General features: G+C 45.0%; 1 protein-coding gene across 1 annotated transcript in view; it reads right to left on the bottom strand.

Annotated features, from left to right (window-relative positions):
• LOC123500409 (bromodomain adjacent to zinc finger domain protein 2B-like) overlaps positions 1-22,931 on the bottom strand; it is a 77,402-nt gene that overhangs the window by 16,166 nt on the left and 38,305 nt on the right. The window contains 18 exon segments of the mRNA XM_045249129.1: positions 955-1,008; positions 3,862-3,906; positions 4,409-4,474; positions 4,625-4,682; positions 5,296-5,386; positions 5,389-5,471; positions 6,261-6,469; positions 6,925-7,103; positions 7,788-8,070; positions 11,406-11,651; positions 11,731-12,303; positions 13,719-13,784; positions 13,922-14,112; positions 14,475-14,823; positions 17,907-18,144; positions 18,422-18,818; positions 19,868-20,041; positions 22,668-22,694. Of these exon segments, the coding sequence (XP_045105064.1) occupies positions 955-1,008; positions 3,862-3,906; positions 4,409-4,474; positions 4,625-4,682; positions 5,296-5,386; positions 5,389-5,471; positions 6,261-6,469; positions 6,925-7,103; positions 7,788-8,070; positions 11,406-11,651; positions 11,731-12,303; positions 13,719-13,784; positions 13,922-14,112; positions 14,475-14,823; positions 17,907-18,144; positions 18,422-18,818; positions 19,868-20,041; positions 22,668-22,694 (3,329 nt within the window).

Here is a 22,931-nt window from a genome sequence, read left to right as displayed (position 1 = left end):
ACTGAGATGACGCAGGGAGGCTAAGGATGTCACAAAAAAGGGGACTTGATGCATTACCTAAGCAAATGGTCACTACGAGAGGCACAGACAGAGACAGAGACAGAGACAGAGAGAGAGAGAGAGATCCTACAGTAAGCCCAGGAGAATTAAAGTGAAATATACAAGGGATAATAAATAGTAGAAAGGAATAATTTGTGTGTGTGTTTGCAGGGAAAAGGAAGTGAGATCCAGGAATGAGACGGAGAGCAGGAAAAAAGAAAGTGTGAAAAGTAGAAAGAGTGAAAATGCAAGAATGAAATTGTGACCGAGGAGAAAAAGATACTAAGCAAAGATACGAATGAAGTGAGAGAGAAGAAAATCATGAAAGAAAAGAGGAAGGAAAGTAGAAAGAGGAGAAAAAAAAAACAGAGGGAAAAGTAAAAAGGAAGACTGGAACTAAAAATATGAGATACAAATGAAGCAAGAGAAGAGAAACTGAAAGAGAGAAAAGAGAGAGAGAGAGAGCAAAAAATAAAGAAAATACTGTGGTGGGTGGCAGAAAGAGAAGAAAGAGTAAAAAAAGCTGACTTGAAAAAATAAGATACAAAATGATGCAACAGAAGAGAGAGAGAGAGAGAGAGAGAGAGAGAGAGAGAGAGAGAGAGAGAGAGAGAGAGAGAGAGAGAGAGAGAGAGAGAGAGAGAGAGAGAGAGAGAGAGAGAGAGAGAGAGAGAGAGAGAGAGAGAGAGAGAGGAGAGAGAGGAGAGAGAGAGGAGAGAGAGAGGAGAGGAGAGGAGAGGAGAGGAGAGGAGAGAGAGAGAGAGAAGAGAGAAAAGAAGAGGGGAGAGAAAATAAGAGAGAAGAGGAAATGAGAGAAGAGAAGAGAAAAGAAGAGAGAAATAGGCAAAAAAAAAAAGGATAAACACAACCAAATACTGTAGTGGGTGGACTGCCATGGGTGGAGGAGGGACATACCAGCTCAAGAGTGTAGAGCATTTCACGCTGTTTGTTGAGCTCCTGTAGATACAACTGTGGAACAACAATAATGTCAGCGTGTCAGAGGGTTACCAAGACACTCCACCAGCCAGCCGCTCTCCCCACACTCCCATCCAACCTCCCCTGCCCTCTACACAGCAGGGGGCAGGGCAGGCACAGGAGGCAGGGGGCAAGCTGGCTGATGAGGAAAGACTGTAGGGGCATGCCAATTAAATGTTAAATTCTACTGTGTGTGGTACATCAGTGGTGGTGTGCGGTGAATGGTGGTGACTAGGGTTGTGGTGACAGGTGGTGGTGACTAGGGTGGTGACAGGTGGTGGTGACAGGTGGTGATATGGCTTGTATTCTCAAACACTTATATATTTCACCTCAACTATTTTGAAAAAGCTTTGTTTAAATTGATGCAAGTTTTTAAGGTGTTTTTATTGTTCTAGAAGCAGAGTGACAAGTTTTCTACATTATTAACTGGAGAAACACTCTTGAAAACCCCACTAGTCATCTATGTGGCCTTGGAAAATAGCCATAGTGAGAGAGACGAGTGTTTCTGAATACAGGCTGATGACACACAACTAGGAAAATGTGGGTGGTGGTGGTGGTGGTGGTGGGTGACATACTGAAGGAAAATGTGACAATAAACATTAAATATGCATTAGTAAGAACCACAAACAGCGTGATGTGACAAATTCTGGGGAGCTCGGAAAGGTGTATAGAGGAGGACATGAATGGAGGAAAGGAGGGGAAGGAGAGAGGGAAGTGAGGAACTACGGGAGAGACACACGGGGAGTACAGGAGGGATGGAGGGAAGAAAAAGGCACTCATGTCAATACCTCCACCAACACTCCCAAGGGAATCTGGTCTCTTCACTAAAAGACATGAGGTAATGAAGTGAGAGGAGATATAAAGTGTTACAGGGGAGGGAGAGGATGGGAGAGAAGAGAAGAGGGAGAGTAGAGAGTAGAGAGAGAGATAGAGAGAGAAAGGGGGGGATTAAGGTCCAGAGGTGTGTTACTGAGCTTCTACACTTTAGTATTTTCTATGAGGGCTGATCAAGGGCGACAAAAAAAGAACCACTAAGATGCCAGCCCTAAAATGTCAATAGCGTTATCCAAAACTGTAGGATAAGAATCTTGAAACCTGGTGATACTGGTGAGAATTGAGTGGAAACAGCTGTGGGTGAGATGTTAGAGGGTAAGGCAGGGAATGTTCCAGCTAGAGGGACACAAGGCTATCACTCCTGCCTGGATGTTATTGGTGCACTAGTGACTATACTGACACCAAGGTTCCTCCACATAACAGCTAGGAATTGGTGGTCTCTCTGTCTACTGCTTTCTTTCTATGTCTATCAACCATTTTCAACACCTTATGCTCTCACCACGACAAATTTCCAAGGCCACAGAGACAAACTAGTTGGGTTTTCAAGACAGTTTCTCCTTACAATAAACCAGAAATCTTGCCACTCCATCACCAGAACCATAAAAATACTCTTAAAAACATGAGTATCTTCAACTGGAGCCTTTGGAAAGTAATGATGGTGAGAGAGCAAAGCGTTTCAGAATATGGGCTTATACCACAAACAAACACAAACACACACGCACACATCTCTGGTCTTGCTTCCACTAATATCCTGAGTCATGTACCAAGGGAATATCTCTCTGGAAAATATGTTGTTTTGTTTCCCCATCAAGTGAGAGAAGTGTTGAGTGTGTGCTAGTGATGAAGTGGTTGATTCTTGTATCATCTCAAATTGAAACCCTACAAAATTAAATCAATATTCTTGTTTTCTTTCTCTCTCTCTCTCTCTCTCTCTCTCTCTCTCTCTCTCTCTCTCTAAAAGCAAAACTCTCAACATAATCTTGTCAAAAACTAAAAGCAAGAGAACCACTTCACTCTCCTGTCCTTACAAATAAATGACTTGAACAATATTTCACAGATCATATGAAAACAAACAAGGCAAAAATTATTACTGCACAATTCTACTCTTAAAAAATCAAAGCCATTTTTAACCATAGGAGGGAAGCAAAAGACCTACTCCATTCTCCTCTTGTAAATCACACCACAAACCACATGAAGATCAAAAACACAAAAATGACGACTTCATTTCATAAAAGAATCAAAACTACTTGGAAATAAAATAAATATGTTTTTTTAAGCCAATATTCAGAAACGCTTTGCTCTCACCACAATAACTTTCCAAGGCCACAGAGACAACTAGCCAAGTTTTCAGGACAATTTCTTCCTTTGATAAACTAGAAATCTTGCCAATCCATCACCAGAACTATAAAAATACCCTTAAAAAACATGAGTATCTTCAACTGGACCCTTTGGAAAGCAGTGATGGTGAGAGCAAGGCATTTCAGAATACGGAACAGTGACGACTCCAGGACTAATCATAAAGATAAACAATACTGTGTCCTCAAGTGACGCATCTGGCCACACTTACCAAGACCTGAGAGAGTGCAGGGAAGGACTGGTAGGGTAACAAGACCTAATAAAAGTGTGAGACAGAGAGAGAGAAAGGGAGGTATAGAGACACAGGTAGCAGTCCCACATTGTTATACTATCAAAGACGGCGACGGGTGTGGGCGCTGGCAGTACACACCAGAACAACATGTATATAATATTTCAACAAGGCACATTTTTCTGCAAAGTGATGGAGTGTTGACCCTTGTGTGTGTGGTGGAGGGGTGAGAGGTGGGGTGATGTGTCTGGCTGTGTTCCCTGGTGTTGGCATGGGGGGCAGGGGATGACCAGCTATATATACTAAAGTTATTTCAAGACAGTACAAAAGCCACTTCACTGACTGGCTGAGTGAGCAGAGCAGTGTTGTGTGACTGGTTAAGTGACATGACAGGAGGAAAGGAAAGTACGCAACACTGTCTGACTTACCTGCTCCTTCAATATCTTCTGCTTTTGCTTCTCCTGCTCTCTCTCCTGCAAGGGAAACAAAGAACAGTTATGAGTGTGGAAAAATATAATGCCTAAATTCATCCCTTCAATACTGGGACAAATTTTTACCTTGAGATTTGTGTACAATTAGACTATTTTGACATTATTATGGGTCTATGGAGGGCAGAAGATTAATGGCCAGTCTTCACTATTCTAACCTCTTCAGTAGTGGGACATATTTTTATCTCGAGATTTGTGTACAATTAGACCACTTTATTGACATTATGAAGGGTCTATGAAGGTCAGAAGATTAATGGTCACAGTCTTCACTATTTTAATCTTCCACATAAGTTTCTGAAGCTGTATAAAATCACAAATAGTCACCAGAATGAATATGGAAACACATCATGGTACTCAAACTAAGGAGTCATGAGTACATAGTGGAAAGATGTCACATCTACGTACAGGAAAGTGAGTCATGAGTTGTGATGCCCCAGTGCTGTGACCAACCCAAGCAACAAACAAGATGAAGTAAATCAATACACACCTGTGCTTTCCTCAGCTGTTCATAGAGTCTTTGTCTGTTCTCCTCCTCCCTTTGTCTTCTCAACTCCTGCCCAGATGAGAGAAGCAAACCATAAATAAACAAGCAATGCAAGTGACACGGAGCCAAAAGGAAATGTACGCACAGATGAATAATGGCGATGATTGTCACAACACGAATAACAAACGCAACAGACAAACTAAGCGAGCATCAACGTACCTCCTTCTCCCTTCTCAGCTCATCTTGCTTCCTTATTCGCTCCTGCTCCTTCTGCAGTCTGTGGAGGGAAGAATGCCTCGTGAGATGAAGTACAGTGATAAGGCAAGACAACCACCATTCCTTCCATGTACAAAGCTGAATGGAAATGAGGAAAAGGGGGGGGAAGAGAGAGAGAGAGAGAGAGAGAGAGAGAGAGAGAGAGAGAGAGAGAGAGAGAGAGAGAGAGAGAGAGAGAGAGAGAGAGAGAGAGAGAGAGAGAGAGAGAGAGAGAGAGAGAGAGAGAGAGATAACAGAACATGACAAACAAAACACAAAAGAAAACAAGAATAAAAAAAGGAAAAAGAAAATAACAAGGAATAACAAACAAAATTAAAAAATACTGGAAAGAGAGAGAGAGAGAGAGAGAGAGAGAGAGAGAGAGAGAGAGAGAGAGAGAGAGAGAGAGAGAGAGAGAACAGAACATGACAAACAAAACATAAAAGAAAACAATAAAAAAAAAATAACAAGGAATAACAAAACAAAAATTAAAAAATACTGGAAAAGAGAGAGAGAGAGAGAGAGAGAGAGAGAGAGAGAGAGAGAGAGAGAGAGAGAGAGAGAGAGAGAGAGAGAGAGAGCTAATCAGACATCATTTTAAAGAGAAACAAGAAACAGAAATGAAATACTAATACCCCATAGACACAAAGGTGGTGGTGGTGGTGGTGGTGGGTGTGGATGTGTCGTACCTCAGCTGGTGTTGTTCCTCCAGCTGGCTCATAAGGTCTTTCTTGCCTTCTCCGCCTCCTCCTCAGCCTCCAGCCGTCGCAGAATTGCCTCCGCCTCTATCTCCAGCGCATCTCTCCCATCCCTGCCACGACAAACGGGGATGTGACGACAGGAGTGAAGGTGAGGAATATCAAAGACCAGATGAGTAATAAGTAAATAATAAGACTAGCAATGAGAAAGAACGAGAAAGAATGGCTTATCTAGCAACACTTTCACTTTCACTATTTTCTCTCTTCGCTTTTCAATCCCATGTAAGAAAATAACACAAGATGCTTTGGTAGATGGATGGCAATGTGAAAAGGATGGCATATCTAACTATCAACTATTTCACTTTTACTATTTTCTCTCTTTGCTTTTCAATCCTCAAGTAAAAAACACGGCTAGCAATGAGATAGAACGGAATACATAACTCTCAACTCTTTCACAATTTTCTTTCTTTGCTTTTAATCCAAAGTAAGTCAACAACACAAAGACTACCAATGAAAAAGAATGACAAACAACAGCATATCTATTAATCTCTTCACTTTTGTCATTTTTTTCTCTTTGCTTTTTAATCCCAAGTAAAAAACACAAGAGAAAGAACATATTTAATCATCAGCTCTCACTTCACTATTTTCTCTCTTCACTTTTCAATCTCAAGTAAGTAAACAACAAGACTAGCAATGAGAATGGTATATCTAACTCTCAACTCATTCACATCACAATTTTTTCACAAGACTAGCAATGAGAATGAACATCGTACCTAATCATCAACTATTTCACTGTTTTCTCTCGTCGCCTTTCAATCCTGAATAAGTAAGCAACCCAAGACTAGCATTGAGAAAGAACATCGTACCTAATTATCAACTATTTCACTGTTTTCTCCCTTCACTCATCACTCAAGAGAAATACCAGCACTTACTCATGTTTCCGTTGTGGCTTGTAACCTTTCTGCTCCCGGATTTGCTTGATCTTTTCCCGGATGTCGTTCTCCGAGTGTCTGACCTGCGAGCCGGATTCCACGTACTCGCCAATAGGTATCTTACTAGAGAAGCTGAAGTTGTCGCGGGTAACCTCCGTAATGCCGTTCTTCTCCAGATACTGTGTGGAATGAGAGGAGTGGTGAGCAATAGTGGTCGTGAATGATGGTGATGATGGTGATGATGATTCTCTTCTTCCCTTTCTTTATATATTTTCTTCTCAAGTTTTTCCTTTCCTTAAAATTTTTCCTACTTTCTTTTCTTTCATTATTTCTCAACCTTTATTTTCCTCTGTACTTTTCCTTCCCTTAACTCCTTCAGTACTGAGACACATGTTTACCTTGAGCTTTCTGTACAATTAGACCATTTTATTGACATTAGGAAGGGTCTTTGTAGGTCAGAGGATTAATAGCCACAGTCTTCACTATTTTAATCCCCCACATAAGTTTCTGAAGCTGCATAGAATCACCAAATAGTAAGAATGAATATGGAAACATGTCCTGATACTAAAGGATCAATACTAATACTACCACTATCAAAATCTTCACTACAACTACAACTGCTACCACTACTTACCCTCATGATGTCAGGGTACTGTCGAAAGGGCTTGCCGCAGGGAGCATAATAGACCACCTCACCACGGACCCCTGACTGAGTGATGGTCCTCATGGTGGTCTCACGCCGCCACCCGTACATCAGAGGAACCCGCAGCGACACCTCATCCGTGATCATTTTCCTTTTCTTCACTGGGGGAGCTGCGAGGGTGAGGGGAGTGAGTGACTGGGTGACTGGTGGGAGAGTTACTTGTATACTCATTGATAGTGGATGATTTGAAACGGACGGATGGCTTGATACAAATGGATAGTTTGATGGATAAATGGATGCTTTGGTAGATAGTAGATGTTTAAATGGATGTTTTGATAAAGAGATGGATGTTTAGACAGATGGATGTTTTAGTAAATCGATATTTTAAAAGATAGATGGATGTTTTGATAAATAGATAGTAGAGAGATTGATGTTTAGATAGAGTGATGTTTTAAAAGATTGATGGATGTTTTGATACAGACGGATGGTTTGATAGACAGGTTGATGTTTAGAGATGGATATTTTGATTTGAAAGTCACTTGATGAGAAAACTGAAGCATTGGGAGCTCAGAGGTGTTAAGGAAGCAACAACTGTCCACAAATCTGCATTATTCATTTGTGTTTGTCACTTCACCCACTTGATAACAAGGGACAACTAAAATCAATGATAGATCGGTGAATAAACACTTCTCCGCTGACACACACACGAACACACTTGACATTTGTTCCAGACTCTTGGCTAACTCTGACTCTTAGGGAACTGGCAATCAAGTGGACCTTTTTTTTTTTATTATTATTATTTTTAGTTGCCCTTAGGCAGCTTCCCCTCTTGCTTAAAAAAAAAGAACACTCACACTCGCTATAGACGGAGGCCGAGTCAGGAGTGTCGCGTTTGAGCCATGGCGACGGCACATGGTTCAGCGCATCATCGTCCACAGAGGAGAGGGAGGTGGACTCTTCATCACTGTCGGAGTCTGAGAGTTCAGAGTCTTCTGGCACGCCTGTCGTCGCCGCTGCCTTGATGGTGGTGATGAGGCGGCCGTCCACACTGCTCGAGGTGATCATGTGTCGCTTCTTGATGGGCTTATCGCCGCCGTTCTGGTGCGGAAACGCCTGGGTCACCTCCAAGATGTCCACCTGTGGGGCGCCGAGAGGTGGTGGTGGTGGTGGTGTGTGGTGTTTGTGGCTGTGATCTTTCTAGGAAGTGTTTGTTTGTGTCTTGAAGTGTTCTCTTTCCTGTATGTGTGTGTGTGTATTTACCTATTTTTATTTACCTGTTTGTGTATTACAGGGCCCAAGCTAAGCTCTGTGTCCTGTCTCCTTGTTTACTCCTGTCATATCTCTCTTTCATCTGATTGACACACACCGCATCAACGACGTGTGTGTGTGTGTGTGTGTGTGTGTGAAATGGTGGTGTTGCTGGTTTTATTGAGGGCCAACTGGATTTGTGGTGTGTGTGTGTGTGTGTGTGTGTGTGTGTGTGTGTGTGTGTGTGCTTATTCTCACCTACATTTACATAATCTAAAGTACTGGTGGTGGTGGTGGTGTGGATGGCAGTAGTAATCAATGGCAGTAGGTGTAGTGGTGTGGTTGTGTGGTGATGTAGTGGCAGGACAGTGAAGGCTGACCACCAATCACTTCACCCTTAATCATCTCAACCTGACTGGTGACACATCAAGGACCTGACATGAGTTCTGTTCCCTGCTGCTCTCTCTCACAACTTCCTTGCAGATAAGCTTCCCAGAGTCCAAAACATGAGATGACTGAGTGGTGAAGCTGGATTTGAGACATTAGCAGGCTGATCTAAGTGGAAGCCATGAGGGGAGGCTAAGATGAAAGGAAAACACCAAGTCATGTCACCAGGTTGAGTGATGGTGGTGAGCCAAGCCTGTCCCACCACTACAGCAGCCAGTGTGGTGGTGAGTGGAGTGGTGTGGTGTGTAGCAGTGGTAGTGGTGCCATACACTCACTTCACTATAGTACTTATTGGCATTCTTACCATTACTCAAGTTCAATAATACAGTACAGGAGGGAAGAGATGGAAAGAGATGGAGGAAGAGTAAGAGGAAGAGCAAGAGGAGGAGGAAGAGGAGGAGGAAGAAATAGCACATGACTCTGCAATTCCTTAAAACTCTCCTTGATCCTTCACTTCAATTTTAATACTTTGTGGTGTCCTTAAATACTTTGTGTCATCATCTGAGGTTAACTGTCTCACCTTTACCTTCATCTATTTCTTTTCTCATCTTCTCACTTATTATTCCCAAGAGCCACTAACAGTCCCACAAGACCAGGTAGGTTGTTGGGGCTGGCAGTCAATAAGTACACACAAGTCTATATGTTGTTTCTGGGTGACATTTGTTGCTTTGCCCCTCCACTGCCCACTTGTATGGGGCAGTGGTGGTCCATACTTCCCATTTATCTTCACTGTATTTTCATTTCAGGAGTGAGTGGTTTCCTATGTGATGTTTCTTTTATTTATTTTTGTCTTGAACCTACAGTGCCTTTACTCCTGGAGGCTTGCATGGGTGTTAGTCAGTAAGGTGGGCCCTTCAAACACTGCCTCTCTCAACTCTCATTGTTACCTTACTCCTGCAGTCCTCAAGGAGCTATTTGGGGCATCTCCCAGGCCTCATGTTTCACTCCCAGTACATATTCCCACATTCTGCTCCCCTGATCCCCTCACTGGGCTGGGCATGAAGGGGGCTGTGCTGGGTGAGCAGGCCAGCACAGCCCCCCTCCCCCAGCCTCAGTGAGCACTCCTCTGGCTTGCCATCACCATCTCGACCCGGCAGCAACATGGCTCCTGTCAGTGCCCTCAGTGTGGGAATGTCTAGACTCATTACGGTCTGATGTGTCGTTTTGAATACTGATGATTGTATTTGTTGATCCAGGGAGGTGTGACTTACCATTATGTGTGTGTGTGTGTGTGTGTGTGTGTGTGTGTGTGTGTGTGTGTGTGTGTGTGTGTGTGTGTGTGTGTGTGTGTGTGTGTGTGTGTGTGTGTGTGTGTGTGTGTGTGCAGTGCAGAGTCATATTGCTGCCACTGTTGGGTATAAAGTGTACCACCAAGTTCCAGTACCTTGGAGCCAACACACTGTGCAAGCCTTGTCATTATGCATTGTAGTTTGGGTCATAAACATGCAAAAAAATTTATTCCTCAATCACAGGCCTTTTGTGTCTCAAGTCAATGTTTAAGACGGTGCAGCCGACCACCAACGCGGCAATTTGGATCTGAATCAGTTTGAATGAGTTTGAGGATTATTTGCTCAACATAATGCTTGTTTATAACCATTATCAAATTTATCCCAAAAAGTTTCATCAGTGTTCAATGGATGTATCGTTTCCCTGAGGCCTGGACCATTATATCAAGTGAAAATTTTGAGAAAACCTTTGTGGCTACTTGAAAGTGAGGCAAATCAAAAAAACTTATGAGTGGCAAAAACCCATGTTTAGCTACATGCACAGGATACAATTTCAGCATTTGCAGTAATGTGTTGAAGCAGATACATAATGACAGTGTGCGGCCCTCCAGGTGAGGGCCTCAGGACAGGTGCTACAGTCTATACACAACACGACATGATGACAGGGACACCAGATGGCCGAGGGGACGCTGGGCCCGCCCCCCAGGCCTCCCCAGCGCTCAACTAACCGTCCCAAACTGCGTATAAGAATAGTTGGAATGTGTCAATATCTATAACTTCAGGAACTTGCATTATGTACACTGATGGTTTACAGAGTGGTGCTCAGTGTTGTCAAGGCCGCCGCCGCTGCTGCCGCCGCCTCCGCCGCACACTTCCCTGGAGCAGCGCGCCGGCCTGCATCAGACTACACATCCCCTGTGGCGTCTGCCTTCATCGGTGAAACAATTTCTTGCCAACCCGTTCTCTAACACTACTGTTTAGCTCTATTATTGCTACTGCCGAGGGCAGGGCTGCCTGCCTTCCTCAGCCTCACTAGTACTCTTCTCTATCTATCTCTTTCTCTCCTTGCTAACCCTTCAGCAGTGACTCATGAGGAAGAGATTGCCAGCTAACAGTAGGACTCTAAAATATACTTTTCTTTATCTCTTTCCTTCTCTGCCTCTACCTATAAACCTTAAAGTGAGTCTATCCCAACACTATCCAGCGGTCCCCTCATGGAGTGTTCCGGCCGCCACCCTCACCCGCCCACACTGCACACACCACACTGCTGCTTGGGCCGGCAGCTGCCCTGCAGAGAGCCATCTGGTAGCAGTAGTGACAGAAGTGGTAGTGACGGTGATGGTGCTGGTGGTGGGTGTGGTGGAGGTGGCGACTGGAACCATCTCTTAACACAGGAGTAAGAGGGAGGAGGGATGGAGGGAGTGGGGAGCAGAAGAGGAGAGGAGAAGGCGAGGGGAGGCTAGGGAGGATGAAGGGTACACAAGGGTAGGGGAGGGCCAGGGAGGGTGATGAAGGGAGTGGGAGTGGGAGTTAGTGTGGTTGCAAGCTTACTGAATTGTCCATCTTGTCAAACTCCTGATCTGGGGTTGTCTCGGAGGTGGAGGTGGTGGGGTGGATGGTGACGCTGGGCTTGGAGGGGGTGGAGGTGATGGCCGCCTCGGGGGTGACGGAGGTGATGCTCACGGAGGAGGAGAGGAGAGGGAGGGGCAGGGACACGGGAGAGGGACGCTGGTGGGGGTGGCCTGGGATGGGGAGGGAGGCAGTGACAGATGCTGGTGTGGAGGGTGGAGAGGCTGGCTGGGGTGGAGGGATGGTGGTGGAGGTGGTGGTGGTGGGGTTGGGGTTGAGGAAGGAGGAGGGAGGGTGGGGCTGTGACAGAGGAGGGAGTGGTGGTAGTGGTGGTGGTGGTGGAGGAGGAGACAGTTGTGGTGGTGGTGGTGGCTGTGGTGGTGGTGGTGATGGGTTCACCAGCAGGCAGTGGGGAGGGAGGGGCAGAGGAGGAGGAGGAGGAGGAGAGGGAGGTCACCACAGTGGAGATGGATAGGGATGGGACAGGAGGGGTGGGGATGGGGGTAGGTGGTGCAGGAGAGCCAACAGAGGAGGGGTAGGAGGAGGAGGAGGCAGAGGAGAGGCCGAGGGGAAGGCCGGGGAGGAGGGTTGGGGGGAGGGACTGTGAGGCGGGTGAGGGGGAGGGAGACGAGTTAAATATCGGAGACGTAGTGATGGAGAGGCTGTCCCCGGGGCGCGAGGAGGCCATCCCGTGGAGAGGGGGGGAGGTAGTGGCGGAGGTGACGACAATGGAGGTAGTGGGAGGAGGCAGAGGTAGAGTGGAAGGCTTGATGCCCGCCGCCCGGCACTGTTCCAGCAGCGAGGCCACCGTGTTCTTCTTGGGCTTGGAGGTGCCGCGGCCCAGGTGGCGGGAACGCTCCTGCACGTCTTCCATCTGCAACTGAAACTATCAGTGCTGGGGCCCTTACTGTCTCTGTCTGTGTCTGTGTGTGTGTGTGTGTTTACCTAGCTGCAGAAAACACTGGTCAAGTTCACGCTGTCCTGACTCTTTATTTCTCCACAGCGCTCCACTATCACTTCCTAAGTCTATTCCTGATGTCCAAACTTCCATGGTGGAAGCTGTGTCTGTGACAGGTTGTTTCTTCTGTGTGTATGTTACAGTCATGTTCTCATTGAGCGTGTCTGTGTCCATCACTCTATGTGTCTACCTGGCCTACAGTGTGCTGCCTCATTCCCTTCACTCCCTGCAACCCTAACCATCCATCATCATCATCATCATCATCTTCATCTTCATCTCCAGAAACATTTCCAAAAATACAACACTTGGCAATACCTCTATTTACAATCACAAAGTACTTCATTGTTTCATTAAGACCAATAAACTAAGCTATCTCTCTTATGCATGTACATATAAACATACATATATACATTCAGTAATTTCTCCCACTGTATGAGTATGTGATATTAATACATGCTTTCTCAGCATCCACTGGCCTTTGGTCCAACACCATTCTCCTTACTTTTGATGACTCACTCAAAATTTACTCCAGTCATGTGGATTCCTCTAGAACCATGGAAGCCCAGCTGAGAGGGTGACCATTTCTCACGTGTTTGAGTGGCCCACCACCCACCATGGCCCTGACACTGCCAGTCCCAGCCCAGCAAAGCCACAGCAATCAGTGAGTGCAACCCTGACTCCTTAGGTCACAATGCCTCACCATGGACACTGAATGGAACAAGAATGAGTGCCATGTTCAGGAAGGCTGAGCCACACCACACCACACCAGGCCAACTGACCACTCATTACTCTGCCCACTGAGGACCACCACTGCCACACCAGTCTGCCCCTGCCCAGCCTGGTGCCCCGCCCGACAATGGCACTGTCTGTTGTTGCATTGCCACACTTTGAAAGGTTTGAAATGCAGAGGAGTTGAGCAGAGATTCAGAAAGAGTGTGAGGCTACAGAGGCTACACCTGCCTTGCCTCATGCTGAGAGGTTTGAAGTTCACCCCCAGCCCCTGCCATGCCACAGGCTCTTCTCTATGGTACAGCATGCACACAGTGAAACTGAGTCCTGGTGGGCTGAGGTCTGGCTAGTGGATACGTTCGGCAAAGTTGTTCAAGAATGGGAAAGTAGGAAGTCCAGACACAAAACTGGTCTTTCCATTAATTTCATCACTTCTAAACTGCTAAAATTCCTAAGGCAGAGAATGGTTCAAGGCGCCAAGTAGGAGGAATTACTGCATGCATCTATGCATCAAATATAGTCCTGCAGCACACATGGGTTTCCTTCAGCTAACTATTACTACTGCTACAACACACACAAGGAGGCCACCACTCCACCTGACTACTTACCCTTTTCTTCTTCTCGTCACGCTTGCCATCAGCACCCAGCAGCTGCCTCTGTAGGGCCTCCTGCATCTGTCAGGGAGGGACCAGTGTTGCACATAACACATTTCTTGAAATTATGAGAAAAATTCAAGTTTCTTTTTTCTGAAGCCTTTTTTGTGACCTACCCACACACACACACACACACACACACACACACACAGACTCACCGATGCCAGTACATTGCGTGATTCCCCAGGCTGTGCCCCGTACAGACTCTGCAGCACCTCCAGGCTTGGCGTCAGCATGGAGCCCAGGCCACCACCCAGCCCAGGGGGGAAGTCCAGGGGGCTCACACCTCGGCTCAGCCCAAGGGAACCTAACTGTGAGTCCTTGTGGTCCCGCTTCTCTCCTATCTTCACTGTGGGGGCAAAGGAAGCAGGGTGAGTGTTGAGCTTTGAGTGTGACTGCATGAGGCTTCCCCTGCACCTCTGCCTCTGTTTGCTTGTCACACCTCTTGCTGGGGAGGAGACCCGCTATGAGAGTTTTCATTCATTCCGGTTCTTCACACTGTAATCCTGTAATTCCCCTCTCACAGCCTTCACACCAGGCAGACCTCCATCCTCACACTTCAATGAGGCTCATCCTCTACCTGCAACATCCACCACTCCCACAATTCCCTCAATCCTTAAAGATTCTTTCTATGAGTTCCTGCACCTCACCCCTGCAATACTCACCCTCTCTGCAACCAACACCTAGACACAAACACACACACACACTCACCGGCCTTGATGCCCTCAGTCTTCATGGAGAGGTTGAGTGGGGCGTCGTCAGAGCCCGGTGGCCCCGCTGGCATGGGGGGTGCGGGTCCGCAGGGTTCAATGGACACGCTGGCACTCTCCTCCCTCCAGGCGGCTCCCCCCGGCACTCCGTTGGAGAGGCGTGCAGCGGCGGCCACAGTGGAGATGGACACCTTGGGTTCCGACTTGTCCCTGTGTGGCGGCACGCTGCCATGCGCCGCGCTGCTGCCGCTCTTCACCGAGGGCGAGATGGGAATGATCTCCAGCTCCTTGTTGCGGATGGCCTTGGAGATGGACACACTGCCGTTACCCGCCAGTTTCTCGGCCACCCGCTGCACACGGGGTGCACCAGGGGAGTGTGCGCAATGGTGTGTGTACATTCCGGCGTGCACACAACAGTGCAGGCAGACAGGAAGGCAGGAAGGTGACAGGTGTGGAGAGAGAGAGAGTAAAAAAACAAACTGATACACAAAACTCAAATACACACAATAACAGCATGCCATTCCATACTTCAGTTCAGACTCTGTGAATCTCCTCCAACGAGACAAGTGTTGGACGCTACCTACATACGAGGCAGACTCTCAAAAAGGAGTAAATACCATGCAAAAAATACATTCCTAGACAGAAACTACGGATGGTGGTCAGTCCTCAAAAATACCTTGAAACAAAGAGAGGAGTGAGTGAGTGAATGGGTGAGTGAATAAGTAGAACAAGTAGATAAGTACACAAGTAGATAAGAATGGGTGTAGAGTTCCAAGGCATCCACCCAACGTCCAGCAGCCTTCCCTGCGGCCACAGCACCAGTGGCTGACTTACCATTCGCCGCAGGACACAACACTGATCCACTCAACACAACAATGGCTAACACACACACATGGTGACACTGAGTGAGATCATCAGACACAAGGGTGAGTGTGGGGCAGCTTAACAAAGAGACCTGTGCCTTGTAGGCCTGGGCATGGTGTGACAAAGGCTGAGGGCTGAAGGCTGAAGGGAGCTTTCTTGGGCACCACCTTGCACGTGCAGAAAAGGTCACGTTGGATCAGGAGTGTAATAAAAGAGAGGATTCAAAACACACGTGCAGTAGAGTTCATAATAGTGATGAGTAGTAAAGAGCTCAACACAAATGCAATAAAAGTTAATAGTAATGGTAAGTAGATCCATTGATGCCATTGCAGAAAGATAATGACAAGAGGAAGGAGCTGCAAGACATCAATTGAGTAGTGGAGGAGAAAGGATGCAGGCTGTAGGATGCTGAGTGGAGGCTATGGTCAAGGGAGTCGTGGTGGTGGAAGGACAGTGTCGGCAAGCGTTAATGGATGAGTGAGTGAAGTGCTATCGGTCTGTGTGGTTGTGTGTATGTCTGCCATCCAGCCTAACCCCTACACCTTACACACACACACACACACACACACACACACACACATTGACTCAGAGGTATAGTCATTGTGTAAATATTGTGTTTAAACCATATGAAATCTTTGCTTATCTCTCTCTCTCTCTCTCTCTCTCTCTCACACACAGTATCCCACCACCTACCCAAATATGGAAAGCAAGGCAAGGGTGGAGCAGGGCAGGGTTGGCTAACAGGAAGTTACAACCCCAATGTATTAAATTATGGAAAGGCAAGAGGACTGGTGTGGTGAGGGAGGGAAGCACTGCCTGGCTAGTAGTGGGGAGGCAGGGGAAGGCGAGTGGTGAGGTGACTGACTGGATGATTGGGTGTTAGACGAGAGGACTGGAAAAAGGGAAACGATAGGAAGGAAAAAAGTGTGTGTGTGTGTGTGTGTGTGTGTGTAATGAGGTGAATACTCCAAGTTCTCATGACAACATTCCATTGTGAGTGTCGTAAGTTATGAGAGATGCAATTTTTTCAGGCAGAGAGAGAGAGAGAGAGAGAGAGAGAGAGAGAGAGAGAGAGAGAGAGAGAGAGAGATTAAAGACACTACATTTCTGGAGAGCTGGTTGCATATACATAAAATAGGAAGGAATGAGAGAATAAACAAATATACTACAGTGTGTTTGTGTGTGATGGACATAAACAAATAACACATCCTGTCATTGTAGCACCGTTAATCTCTCAATCAATGCCTTACTCCTTAGAATACAATGCTTCAGCCATCCTACCTTGATATTACTAGCTAACCTTACAATCCTTCACTTATCCTACCCTTATATTGCCTTGCTTCACCCATCCTACCTTGATATTACTAGCTAATCTTACAATCCTTCACTTATCCTACCCTTATATTGCCTTGCTTCACCCATCCTACCTTGATATTACTAGCTAATCTTACAATCCTTCACTTATCCTACCCTTATATTGCCTTGCTTCACCCATCCTACCTTGATATTACTAGCTAATCTTACAATCCTTCACTTATCCTACCCTTATATTGCCTAACAACACTTCCTTCATCCTACCTTATTACCTAGCCTGAATCCTTCACCTATTTTAATCTGTTACCTAATCTAACATCTTTCATTCGTTCTACTCATTGTTACCTATTGTAAACAGCCTTCACCTACACAAACCCAACACTCTTTAATTAACTTCACCTACACAAACCCAACACTCTTTAATTAACTTCACCTAACCTAACCCAACACTCGATAACCAAACTTCACCTACACAAACCCAACACTCTTTAATTAACTTCACCTAACCTAACCCAACACTCGTTAACCAAACTTCACCTACACTCTTTAATTAACTTCACCTAACCTAACCCAACACTCGATAACCAAACCACCTACACAAACCCAACACAATCCTTCACACTTCCTAACTTAAGCCAAATCAGTGCAATACTTTATCCACTGTACCATTATCTTGTTTGGGAAATACTATGAGTCTTAAACTATAATCTTGCTTGGGAATTTTGCTTAAGAAATACTAGGGGTCTTAAAATCAACATATAGATTTCAACACTAGTCTAAGAAATTCATAGACTAACTGAATGACTTAGGGCCCTTAACCCCTTCAGTACTGAGACGCATTTCTACCATGAGTGCTGTGTGTGACCAGATGATTCTATTTACATTAGAAAGGGCCTATGGAGGTCAGAAGATTAATAGCCACAGTCTTCACTATTTTAATCTCAACACGAGTTTCTGAAGCTGTATAAAATCACCAAATAGTAAGCAGAATCAATAAGAAAAATGCATCATGGTACTCAAGGGATTAAAAGAAACAAATAGATTTCAACACAAGTCTTTAAGAAATTCATAGACTAACCGAGTGAATGATTAAGAGACAAATTGACACGCTTACCAACTGACTGACTGACTGACTGACTGACCTTACCAACTGACTGCCTGCCCGAGTCCCTAAACCCACCAAAACTCCTTCCCAAACCTTACAATTAACCAGCAGTAAATCAGTGTCAACTTTCCTTCTCTCCCTCAATCTTACCTCAGCTTGGGATGAACTGTTGGCACCAGCTGATGAAGAGGAGGAGGCAGCAGAGGGGATGGAGGAGGCTGTGAGGGAGGAGGAGGAGGAGGAGTGGACCTTAGGGTGTGCGGAGGAGGTGGAGGAGGAGGGGTGCTTGTCGGCAATGAGGCTAGCTATCCCGTAGGAGAGACTGGCTGACGATCCCACATTATCTGAGTGATGGGAGGATGTGATGCTGTCGAGACCACTGGGGGAGCTGTGAGGAGAAGCAACACATCAGCACAGGAGAAAGAAATATGAGGTTTGGTTAAGTAAAAGGAGAAAAAGGGGAGTAGATACAGAAAGATTAAAAGAGACAAGATTAAAAACAGCTAAGAGGAAGAAATGGGCAAAGTAATGTGAGGCTTTTCAGTTAAGTAAAAGGAGAGAAGGAAAATGTAAGTACAAGTTAAAAGAAATAAGATTAAAAACAGCTGTGAGGGAGAAGGAAGGGGAGGGAAGGGTAAGAAGGACAGGACTGGGACACAACTGACCTGTATCGATGTGAGATGGATGAGGTGGAAGCCGAGCCATACGGGTAAGGAGGAGGTCTGCCTGAGAGACTGGAAGACGAAGACGAGGAGAGGAGCGGGTGATGCGAGGAGGAGAATGAAGAGGAGGAGGAGGCAGGAGTGGAAGAGGAGGTGGTGGAGGAAGCTGCCAGGCGACTGATTTCCAACCCGGGGCGCGAGGAGCTGCTGAGGTGGTCCTGGCTGCGGGCGGAGTAGGTGGTGGTGGTGGTGGAGGCACCCCCACGGTAGCTGAGGGTGCTGGTGATGCCCTTGGAGCCGCTACTGGGGCCGCTGCCGTTCTTGGTGCTGTGGGACACTTTGGAGGTGCTGCTGGAGGTGCTGGCCTTACTGGTGGAGAGTGCGGCGGCCATGGCGGCGGCTGCAAGGGTGGCGGCTGGTTAGTGTGGTGTTGAACTGTGGTGAGCTGGTGAGGTTAGTGTGTGTGGTGGTGGTGGTGGTGGTGTCTACATTCTTTCTTCTTCTTTTTCTTGTTCAGTGTTATGATTCTCTTAGTTATTGTTGTTGTTGTTATTATTATTATTACTACTATTATTATTATTATTATTATTACTATTATTATTATTATTATTATTACTACTACTATTATTAATGAGAATATTCATACATTATTAATGAGAATATTATCAGAGAGAGAGAGAGAGAGAGAGAGAGAGAGAGAGAGAGAGAGAGAGAGAGAGAGAGAGAGAGAGAGAGAGAGAGAGAACAAAGGGTGAGCCAGGACAGCCAGCACACAAAGAACACATTATAAAAGGAGAGTGATCATTAGAGAGATAAAAATAAAATAAAATAAAAAAGAACAATTAATTCACACAAGTTGAGAAAAAGAGACAAAAAACAATTAATTAATTAATGCGACTCACAAAGAATGACACCACAAAAAAAAAGAGAAAACCAAGAATAATAGAAACAAAAGCTCAGAAATGAAGCACAACTAAAGTAACAATGACAGGAGACAAATATGAACAGTAACACATGATAGGATAACAATTATGACCCACAAATATGCCTGACCTAACCTAACCTCACCTAAATAACAGTGACAGGAGGCAAATATGAACAGTAACACTAGATAGAATGACACAATTATGACCCCACACATAAATCTGACCTAACCTAACCTAACCTAACCAAACAATACTCTGTTTCTCCCTTAACTTAACCTAATGTAACTTATCTTTAACCCTGACCTGAGCTGACCTAACCTAACCTAACTTAACCTAAACTAACCAAACACTATACTCTCTTCTCCCTTGACCTGACCTAACCTAACCTGACCAAACACTGCTCTCTTCTCCCCTATCTTGACCTAACCTAATTTAACTCTGACCTGAACTGACCTCACTTAACCTGACCTAACCTAACACTGCTCTCTTCTCCCCTAACCTAACCTGACCTGACCTAACTCACCATGTTGTGCCTGCAAGATCTCCAGATTCATGAGGTGTTCTGGGTGTAGTCCTCCATAGCCCCCCATGCTGGCCGCCGCTGCCGCCGCCGCCGCCCCTCCACCGCTGCTGCCAAGGCCCCCCTGCAGCCGCGCCAGGAGCTCCATCTGTTGCAGCCCCGCCAGGTTCCACCAAGCTGAGGGAGTGGATAGAGGGTGAGCTGATAGTAGTAGTAGTGGTAGTGGTAGTGGAAGTGGTGGTGTTGGTGGCTGAGCAGGTGATAGTGATGGGTGAGAAGGAGTGATGGTGGTAGTGCTGGGTGAACAGGGGTGATGGTGATGAGTATACATGGGTGATAGTGACAGTGATGGGTGGTGACTGGTGAGTGACAGATGGTAAGGTGGTGGCAGGGGTGGTGGGTGTTGTTGTTGTTGTTACAGCTACTCCACATCAGCCAAACACTCCTCATACTAAGGTGGTAAAACTACACAACTCCTCACACTACTAACTCTGTGGTATTAGAGACAGCCTCACCACATACACACACTTTTTGTTACAGCTACTCATCGCTACAAATCGTGCACACAGAGTCACTACTAAAGCAAAAAAGTTCACAGGTTGCAAACGTTTATAGTTCGCTTAATTTTTGTGTCATCTTTTGTTCTTTTTAGTGGACAGTGTGCCATGTCATCTGTTTAGTTCAATTTGAGGGCATTTTGATATACCTTCTGCCTATTAGAGAATTACACTATGACCTTTCAGTACTTCAGTTCAAGCATGCTACCTTATAATTTTTGCAAAGTGAGAACAACTTATACATGATTCAATTTAGAGACATTTAACCCTTTCAGTACCAGGACACATTTTCAAATTTACTCTGCTTACTATTTGGTGATCTTATACAGCTTCAGAAACTTATGTGGGGATTAAAATAGTGGTGACTCAGGCCATTAATCTTGACATCCAGACTTTTCCTAATGTATATAAAACCACCTGATCACACACAAAACTCATGGTGAAAAATGTGCTCCAGTAATGAAGGGATTAAAAAACAAGCTTGTATATCTACTGAATACTAATAAAAAGACATCAGTACATTTGTCTTAAGTGAAAACTCAATGCATTTATACTTAACTCAAACAAGAAGACAAAAAATTTATCTCACTACACACGTGCAACAGAAGAGCATTAGCAACAAAATCTTCCATTGGTGGAGAAAACACAATACATTTATACTCAACTCAAACAAGAAGATAAAAAAACAAATCTCACTACACACTTGCAACAGAGAAGAGCATTAGCGACAAAATCTTTCATTGGTGCACCTCAGATCACCAGCAGTGTGACGTGGTGAGGGTGGTATCAGTGCATCTCAATACTCAACCCATACTTCAGAACTCCCACCTCCCCCCACAGTGCTGCAGTGAAGAGATAAGGAGTAATGCTGCCTTGTTTGGTATCTTTACTGTATTAGTACTGGTAGCAGGTGTTGTTCTCTCTCTCTCTCTCTCTCTCTCTCTCTCAGATGACTTAACATTTTCTCTACATATTTCAAGACCTATCTCTATTATTAGTATTAGGTAGATCTCTCTCTCTCTCTCTCTCATGGTTGACTTCACATATTCTCAATATTTCCAGACATGTGTTTATTACTGGTATTATGTAGATATCTCTCTCTCTCTCTCTCTCTCTCTCTCTTTTCATTAATTTATCTCCTCTGTATGCCTTCAAACTCTCTCTTTCTTTTCCTTACCATTAACTCTATTTAACTGACTATCTCTATCTCTCTCTCTCTCTCTCTCTATCTTGCATTTTCGAATATTCTCATCCTTGCAAGCCTCGGAGCATAATTAACCTTTTTCTCTTCATTTCAGGTGGACTGGAGAAAGCTGGGGAGTGGAGTGGTGTGGGGTGCCAGGGAGCAAGCAAACACCATGGCCGGCACTCACTTTCACCTCACCACTGTGACTGACGGAGAGCAATGGTGATGGTGATGGTGATGGTAGTGGTGATAGTGATGGTGTTCAGTTTGTTGTTAGAGCTAATAGTATTTCTTTTTTAATTCTTTGATGGTGATGATGATGATGATGATAGTGATGGTGATAGTGTCCAGTTTGTTGTTAGAGGGAATAAATGGTACCAATGCTTCTTTTTTTATTCTTATGATGGTGATGTTGATAGTGATGGTGGTGATGGTGGTGGTGGTGTTCAGTTTTAATTTTTTGGAATTTTTGGGTTTTCTCAATAACTTTTTTTTTTTTTTTCAATTCTGACTTGTGTATGTTTAAAATTTCATCAATTCTTTCCCTTTATCATTTGGAAATAGATCTTTCGAAATTTCAGACAAGTACCACCTTTATTTATGAGACTTTTTTTTGAAACTACACTTTTTAAAATTTCTCACAAGTACACCTTCGAAAACTTCAGACAAACACACCTTTACCTTTCAGAATCCTAAAAAAAAAAAAAAAATAAATAAATAAATAAAAAGCATCTTACAAGTCCCTTTTGAAATACCTAATAATAACACCATTTAAAATCCCCACCTTTAGAATTTCCAACCAAGCATCAATACACCTTTTAAAACACCACAACAACACACCTCTCAGACCTCCACAACAAGTACACGATCCCCAATACAACCTACAACACCTTAGACTTCAACAACACCACACCAACACCTCTCAGACTTCCACAACAAGTACTGATCCCCAATACGGCCCACAACACCCTAGATTTTACTCCAGTAGTCTGCTAATGCCTGGGTCTCTGGTGCAAGTGTGACATGTGAGGATAGAGCGAAGGTGGCCCTGCTTACTCACCTCCCAAAGCCCGGTCCTGGTAGGCAGCTTAGGAACACAAGGAGAGAAGGGAGTCAGTTGTGGCGCCATTAGAGGTTCACTATGTCAAATTTCAGTTTAGTCAAAGAACATTAAGCTGTGTGGAAGGTTGGAGAGGGACATTAAGAGAGACTAGACCAGGATGACAGTGAGGAGGAAAGAGTAAACTGAAGATAGCAAACTAAGAAAGAGATAAGACAGAAAAAGACCAGAGAGGAAAATATTAAGACAGACACTACAAAGACA

This window comes from Portunus trituberculatus, chromosome 8 (assembly GCF_017591435.1).
Source record: "Portunus trituberculatus isolate SZX2019 chromosome 8, ASM1759143v1, whole genome shotgun sequence".
Classification (NCBI taxonomy): Eukaryota; Metazoa; Arthropoda; class Malacostraca; order Decapoda; family Portunidae; genus Portunus; species Portunus trituberculatus.
The sequence above is the reverse complement of the archived record's forward strand: the minus strand, read 5'-3'. Positions and strand labels throughout refer to the sequence as shown.